This window comes from Anabas testudineus, chromosome 3, assembly GCF_900324465.2.
Source record: "Anabas testudineus chromosome 3, fAnaTes1.2, whole genome shotgun sequence".
Taxonomy (NCBI): domain Eukaryota; kingdom Metazoa; phylum Chordata; class Actinopteri; order Anabantiformes; family Anabantidae; genus Anabas; species Anabas testudineus.
In genome coordinates, this window is record NC_046612.1 from 7100282 (window position 1) to 7108539 (window position 8258).

At 39.1% G+C, this 8258-nt stretch overlaps 1 protein-coding gene across 6 annotated transcripts in view; it reads left to right on the forward strand.

Moving 5' to 3' along the window:
* The window catches only part of tcf12 (transcription factor 12), a 66246-nt gene extending 60783 nt beyond the window's left edge, over positions 1-5463 (forward strand). For 3 of the 6 annotated variants that reach the window (XM_026378393.1, XM_026378391.1, XM_026378394.1), the window contains 5 exons: positions 1238-1349; positions 1446-1608; positions 2072-2301; positions 2394-2547; positions 3011-5463. In XM_026378393.1, the coding sequence (XP_026234178.1) occupies positions 1238-1349; positions 1446-1608; positions 2072-2301; positions 2394-2536 (648 nt within the window). In that variant the 3' untranslated portion in view covers positions 2537-2547; positions 3011-5463. Of the gene's footprint in view, positions 1-1234; positions 1350-1445; positions 1609-2071; positions 2302-2393; positions 2548-3010 lie in introns of all 6 variants that reach the window. The other 3 variants (XM_026378389.1, XM_026378390.1, XM_026378392.1) reach the window with 3 other exon arrangements.
* Positions 5464-8258: the final 2795 nt, after the last annotated feature.

An 8258-nucleotide genomic window follows, 5' to 3' on the forward strand; every position in this document is an offset into this window, starting at 1 on the left:
GTTATTGTTTTTTTTCTGCATAATCATCAAAGCTGCCCTGTTTTTTTTTTTGTTTGTTTGTTTTTTGCCCTACTTCTTATGAGGACTTTTTATGCCCCCTCTCCTTCTCAAATTTCTGCTCTGATGTTGAAGTTGCTGGATCATTCAGAGAAGTGTGTTTGGTCGCCTAACAAGAATTGTTCTGTGGTTGTCAGAAGAGCTCAGTGTGATGTATTTGTTACAGAGAGCTGGGTTGTGGCAGTGATGTTGACCGACTGCGACTGCGAGATAGAACATACTGTGTCTGCACTAACACAGCACTTCCTGTGTGGGAAGAGCTCCCCTCAGACAGAGCTCACAAGCACAGCCACAGGGTTTTTACTCCGACTGACACCCCACTCTCTAGCCCTTTCCTCCCCTTTTCATTACTTCTTTTTAACAACCCAGGAAATCTGAATCGTTGGAAACGTGTGTCTGAACCCACGGCCTCCACCCAAATAGAGGTCCTCAGCTGTATGGTAATGAGGCACAGCCATGAAAATGGCAGCGTTCTTTTCTTGCCAGAGCCCGGGCTTCCCTCCTCGTCCTCCAGACAAAGAGTTGTTTGGACACCTGTTGAGAGCACAGCAAAGATTAGCGTAGCGCTGAGGAAAGGGAGGGTCTCGGGGTGATGGGGTTAACAGAGGCCAACAGTGACTGGGGATCACATTCCGTAAGAAAAGGGGGAGACACCCTCTGTGATGATTCCCCCGCCTCCAACTGGTTCTCGTAGGGGGAAATCAGATAGTTTGAGAACACGTGGTGAACCTCAGGAAGGAGGAAATTTGTGGTACAACATGGTGGGAGTTGTTCATTTTTATGTGATGAATGTGGAGTAAATAGCACAGACATGGTCGGGCTGTTCAGTGAGTTTCTAAAACAGAGCACAGAAGGAATTGTCCCGTCTCAGGCACAGGAAAACAGACATGTTCTCAGTTACGGTTGCAGATAAATGCTCCTGCAAATGTCACAGCATTGAATTATTATGTAACATTTTTTCATAACAGTTGGCTGTTGTTTGTTTTGTTTTGTGTTTTCCACCATTGGTTACGTAGGCAGATCAGCGAAGCATCCTAACATTTCATCTATAAAAACATATTTTAGGGTAACCCTAACCCTGAACAGTAGATGTTTAGAATAATTTTTAAGTATTGTTTCATGTCTCCAGAGGGTGTATGCTTCCTTTCTTTACATGCCCTTCCTGTCTGTGTTGCAGCAGGGTGGTGCCCATGCTGATGATGCTGCCAGCCTGAACAACAGCCATGAAGGTCTTCCCAGCGCCAGCTCCACATCCAGCACAGAACTCAACCACCAAGTGGAAACATTCAGAGGTTGGATCCTCCTTACAGTCCTGACACTTGAAACGTGATATGTTCATGGATTAGTTAATTTTGATGTCTTATCTCTATGTTTATAATGCCTTTCAGCAGGTCTTACTTCCACCCTGGCTGGCCAGGTGCCTCCCACCTTGGAGCTGAAGGTGGAGAAACAGGACAAGGATGAGATGCACGACAGCCTCTCTGCAGACAATTCAGATGATGAGAGCGACAAAAGAGAAATGAGGACACCCAGAGCAGGCACACGCACAAGGTAAGAACACGTCAATGCACAAACACATATTTTACAAAATATTTAATTAATAATTTCGTTGTAGTATTTATTAATAATTTTGACATTAGAAATAAAAATTCTATTTCAATAGTGCTTTTTAATATCGTACATCATAGAGAGGGAAACATCCACTCACCTGTTCATGTTCTGCCACTTACCTGGAGTAGGGTGGCATCAGCAGCAGGTTTAGGTCTCTCTCCCCAGCAAAGTTTTCCACGTTCTTCTGGGGGATCCTGAGACATTACCAGGCCACAGGAGATATATAATCTCTTCTGTTTGTCCTACCCTGGGGCCTTCTACCAGTTGGACATGCCCAGATATCTCCACTGGGAGGCACCCAGGAGGCATCCTAGGGAAACATTTCGTTACGTTTGTTTTTTTGCCGCTCGCATCAATTTTAAAACAAAGCTGACTAAAGGTGAATTTCTTCTCTCTCCCACAGTATCACTGAAGACGAGGACCTGAATCCAGAGCAGAAAGCTGAACGTGAGCGTGAGAGGAGGATGGCAAACAATGCCCGGGAACGCCTGAGAGTTCGAGACATCAACGAAGCCTTCAAGGAGCTGGGTCGCATGTGCCAGCTGCACCTGAAAAGCGAGAAACCCCAGACTAAACTGCTCATCCTCCATCAGGCTGTGGCTGTCATACTTAACTTGGAGCAGCAAGTCAGAGGTCAGTGTCCTGATAGCTTCACCCCAGCATTGTTGCACAAACCGACGTACTGATGCTTCATTTGAATGATTTTTGTCTCTCTGGACTCACAGAGCGGAATTTGAACCCCAAAGCAGCCTGCCTTAAAAGAAGGGAGGAAGAAAAGGTGTCTGGGGGCTCCGGTGACACCCAGCAAGGCCACACAGGGGTCCATCCAGGCCTGACTGACACATCCAACCCCATGGGCCATCTCTGAGTAGCAGACAGGTACTTTCACTTGTGGGGCGGCAACTGCCCATTATTTTTTAATAATCTGAGATAATAAGAATAAATTATCTTTTAATCTCGGGCAGGCAAAATAGTCTTTAATTAGATCTACGTTCTCTTAATGTTTTAGGTTTTATCTGTTATTAGTTATGTCTATAAAATGGTGACATTTTCCTAAATTCTTCATCATCATCATCATTAAATTGTTGTTTTTTTCTAGTTTATGTCTAAAATGCAAATAAATTAAATTTACAGTGATATAAGTAACAAAAAAAAACAAATTTTTGAATTATTGTTGCACAATAAATTACTGATGATTAATTTATTTTAATAGATCAATGATTTTACTCACGACTCAACTCACTGGAAAGAGGAGAATTTACTCTAAATGTCTGAATTAAACTTTTAAAATAAACAGTTTATTGATCTAAACTTTAACCAAATCTCCCGCTACTCTCTCTAGATCAAAGTGATCCGGATCATTTCTGTCCTGTTCGTGTCGGTGACCTTGCATCCGAGTGACAGACAGGACCCACAGTTGTCACGCCAACTGGAGGAGACAGACCACTTGAAGCAAAACTACAAGACTAACACAATTCAACCCTAAGATTGAAGAAGAGCCAAGTGTCCAGCTTCCATCTGCAAATTTCTCCCCACACAGAAAAAATCTTCAGCACATATCACTGTCTGCAAGAAGTGTGTCGCTTCTGAACAATCGGAGACTTCGCAATCTCCTCCAACCATATGTGGAAATTGCCTTGTGCCTAAACTGAATTGACGAATGCATTGTAACAGCAACTGTTTTTGTTTGTCTGTTTCTTTGTTTCTATTTATTATGTTATTGAGCTATAAAGTGTATGTCTAAAGGGAAAGTTAAGTAATTTCAAAGAGAAGTATGCAGCTTTTCAGTTGATCTATAGTTTGCCGGTGTCACCGTTAAACCTGAGCACTCCACCCTGGGAAATCTTTGGCAAGTCCAAGATGAAGGGAATAAAATTTGGGCACTGAGAAGATTGAGATTAATTTATTTAGCCAGTTCATAGTGATATTTATACCCAACTGGAAAATTATGATTAGCTAGAACTGAAAGACTAAAGCACCCCATTTAAAAAAAGAGGATATATTATTTCTATTTATATTTTATTAATTCTGCGACTGGCCACATCCGTAACCAAAACAGTTTCTGTGTAGTTTAGATCGTTTCTGTGCTTCTGACCAGCAGAATTAAACGCCCCACTATATGAGCATCAACAATGTTGTCTACAAAGGTGACAGACGAATGGCAAACTCTAGTTTTACTGAAAGCTCACATTTAGTTTGTTTGTTTTTTTTTCTTTTTTCATTAGTGAGCAGTGAAAATACAGCGCAAACTGCAAACCATAGCATTCCCTGCATATTTTTAGTGTCTTAACTAAAGGAAAAGGGGACTTCACTGCCCTTCAGTACTTTGCCATATAGTGTTAAATGTAAGCAGTGACATATTTTGTCTTTGTTTAGCCTCCTCACAGTTACATGCTCCTCATGACAGCACAGACGTGGCTTGTTTTGTTTCTTTCTGTCATTTTTCTGCCACCAGCTTATCAGAGATTGCTTAATGAAGTAGTAACAACAAAACGACGACCACACTTTCTCCTGGCCTGATGAACATATCACAGTTTTTTTATGTTTTATTTTCTTTTGTTAATATCGCAAAACATTAAATTTCAATAACAATTTTTCTGAGTAAAAAAAATTGTTCTGCTTATTTGTGTTGTAACAAGTCCTTTCTTTAGGCTTCCAGCATTATAATGTCCATTTTCAGAACCTCTAAGTTATTTCTCAATGATGTTTTGATCCAAGCCGTGATATATTCAGTGCAGTAAAACTAGATATTTCACGGATTCTGTTGGATAGAGAAGAATTGTAGCACAATAATGAACAAAAACAGGATTTTCTCTTATGTTTCAAGACATCGTTCATGGCTTTGTTTTGTTTTTCCCTGTCAGCATGCATGCTTTAATTTTTCTGCTTTTATTAAGCCTTTGGTCTTAAGACTTGCTTTATATTCCATTTATTTCCTCATATATCGTCTTCTATCATTATCTACACCTTAAACAAGGCTGCTGCATTCAGAACGAGTAACTCACCGTAACGATTGAACAACTTGAATAGTTTTGTGGTTTTGTGTGTGTGTGTGTGTGTGTGTTCTCTGACTGAATGCGGCCTTGTTTTTCATTTCAGTATTCACAAGCTTGTATTCATGTTGGCAGGCTTTGATTGAGGCTATAATGTTTGTCACTTCCTGCTCTCTTTCCTTCATTTTTTTTAATTTCCTGTTTTTCCTATATTTCTTTGCTCCTCTGTTTGCCAAGTTACACTTTGCTGTGTTCCCAGATGCTTTCCCTTGTATAATATATGAAAAAAAAGAAAATCAAAAGAAAAAAAAACATTTGGCTTATTTTTCACTGTAGTTAGTCTTTTATACAATAATACTGTAAGAATATTTCTTGAATTCTAAATATTACTCTTTCTAGATTTTTGAAAGCGAAAGTTTTGAGTAAAAAGTTTCTTACTTTATTTTACTATATTAGATAGTAAAATGTACGGTTATTTACCATAACCTGTCCATTATTACATGACATTTACAAATGGCATCTCAAGAACATAGCTGAATTGTTGCTCGTAGTTTAGAACTTAAATTTAAAAAAAAAAAGAAAAAAAGCTTCGTACGAGCTCCAGATTCGTAATCCTCCATCTTATTCTTCAGTCTCCATTGTTGATTGATAAAAACATTAGTTCTGGTGTCAAAACAAAAGGTATTGTCGATGCACATCAAAAAACTGCGGCAACGAGAATTTGAATTTTCTGTCTTTTTCAACAGAAAAACACAATGTATATAACATTTATGTTGCAATAAATGTGCCATCTTTTTTTAAACTCAGTTGTATGTGCATTTATTTCTCACTCAGCAACACATTTGTTTTTTTTAGTTTGATTTCTTTTCCATGTTTGCATTTTTTTCTTCTCCATGAAGTTTTATTTTATGTACAGCCACAGGAAGGACGACGTAGAAAGAGCTCAGAAATATGGAGGTTAATTTTGACTTCCTTATTTTTTATTGTTTTGTTTTTGAAGGCATTTCTACAGTGGATTTAGGCCAAATGAGTGTTTTATAGTATGTAATTCATTTTTGAAAATAATACCAGTGGACCATTGTAGTCTATATGAAAAGTACTATGAATATATGTTTCTATTTTTAATAAAGTGTGATAGCAGCGTACTGTAGATTTGCTGTGCTCCTGCTTTTTTATGTTTGACAGGTTCTGCATGAGCGTTATTCTACCAAAAATAAGGGAAATTCATATTTAAAAAACTGATTTCAGATTTTAAGATATTAACTGAATTGAAACAAAGATCTTTTTACTCTTGCAATTAAAAGATTTTTGCAATTTATTCTATGAATTGTGTAAATGTAGAAATAAAATCAATAAATTAAATGAAATGAACAGAAATAAATAGCCCAGATGAACTGAAACTAGATCAGGAATTAAGCTGATATAACACAAACCTACGTTTAAGCTTTTTGGGTTGAAGCGGCTTTCTGTGTGCTGCCGTACTCAATCTGCTACTTGCCCTGTGACTGAAGTTAATGAATCCCAAGTGTTGTGAAAATGCTGCTCTAAACCTACAGGCCTGTTGTGCTGTAAATCTCAGAGCCCGTACATCTGCACAGAATTATTCTCTTGCACATGCAAGCATGAGAGTGCTCATCACATCCTGAGAGGTCTGATCCCGGTTCAGTTTCCTGACAGAGGTGACACTCAGAGGGGCAAAACTGCTGAATGCTGTTCTGTCTGCGGTGAGCTCAGTGATCCAACGTTAATCATGGCTGTCATCTCTCGATATTTCCTGCAAGGAAAAGCAGAACATATGAGCACGTGGGGCTGGTGGTGGTGTTGGTGGGAGTGCGTGTTTTCTGTAGGAGTGGGACCACCATGTCTGAAGACTGACTTCCTGTCATGGATGCTGGGCCAGCTGACACGAAGTACTTGGCTCACGTCCTTGAAGCCCGACCAAAGAGTCTGCTGCTCCTCCTGCGCCGAACAGTCAGATCATCTGCCTCTCTGCTACGTTCAGGATGCTGGCTGCACCAAACAAGCTTCTTGTCATCTCTCGACTTTTCTGTTTGAGTTTCTAAACTCACATGTTCAAGATTTGATACTTCATTGCTGTTTTATTATAGTTGGCAGGTGTTTTTGTTTTGTAGTGAGCCCACATTAAATTAAACCTTTGTTTGTGCTGGAAGAAGCTGCCCTCCTGTTGTTTTTTTGGGACGTTTTTGCCGATTTGAGGGTCGACTGACAGAAGGCGTCATTATTGTATTAACTGTGAAGCCCACTGACGTACAAATTGGTGTTTAACTAGATTTTGTGATTGTTTGGGTGAATGAAGTTTGTTCTACTGTCTTAATTTATAAGACTATAGACACTTACTGCAATCCAGCACAGCAGCTCTGCCATGAATTCTACTTTTACAAGGTTATAACTTCTCAGTTTTTGTTGAAACTTGCAGAAGACTATAGTAAACGGCGAAAACATAACCCTGTAAAAGCAGAGTTCATAGCAGAGCTGCTGTGTTGGATTGCATTCGATTGTACAGGTGTTGTGTTCTCAACTCTCTTCTCCAAAAGAGAGAAAACTGCTGATTAAATAAAGCTAAATTAACTATATACAGCAGAAAACATAACATTGGGATGTCATAACAGTAAAACGTTTAGTTTTTAATTGATAATAAATAAAAGCTCTCCCATGTAAACTAATGAATGCATACTATTAGTTATAGTAGCATTGAAGGCAGGTTGACTGTAGAGTCACACTTTCAAATCTGACAAACATGTTCACACTAAAATTATGATTGGCTTTGATGCTGTAATGGTTCAAGGCTCCAAATATGAACATAAGTGCTGTGAAACTGATGTGGAGCTGGAGCTAATGATTGAGAATTTACGATAAAACTGCTTCGAGAGGTGCTGCAGAAGCTGGCGGTCCTAGTTCGAATACATTTTAAGAGACAGTTGGTTGAATAAAAGGAGGCTGAAGGAAATGTCTGGGGACTTTGATGCAGACAAACATCTGCTGCATTGTTGAGTTGTTGGCACAGAGTAATTGTGAAAGTGAGGATGTTCTCGATCCCGGCACGATAAAATTGCATCATGCCTTCCTGTGATATGGAAAAATTTTGACTCGGCCATCCAGGTCGTGGTTATCGGATTGAAAAGACGGATCTTTATTGTTGCCTTCACTGTAGCAGACGACGTTTTAATTATGTGAAATCTTTGAACTCATTGTAACAAGAATCTTATAAAGTAAAAATATATCATACAAATAATAATAAGAAGCTGACTGACATGGGAACACATTTCTGCTGCAGGACATTCTGCTGTTTCAAATAAAATCTGTGACAGACTCGTTCCTGTTACTTGTTTGCTCCCTGATATGTTCACACGAACAGATTTCACCTTTTTAACAACTCATTTTAAATCCAAAGTAGATACAGAAATATAGTGAATATAGTAAATATTTTTTTTGCCATCGTGGGTGTTTCCTGCCACACTGGAGACTTTCAGTGTGATTCTTGTCAAAGACACAACAGTGACTAAGATTAAATCAACTGAGTTAAATATGAGCATCTGTGACATCTCTGGCACAAGTCAGTAAGGTTCCCTGCAGTGT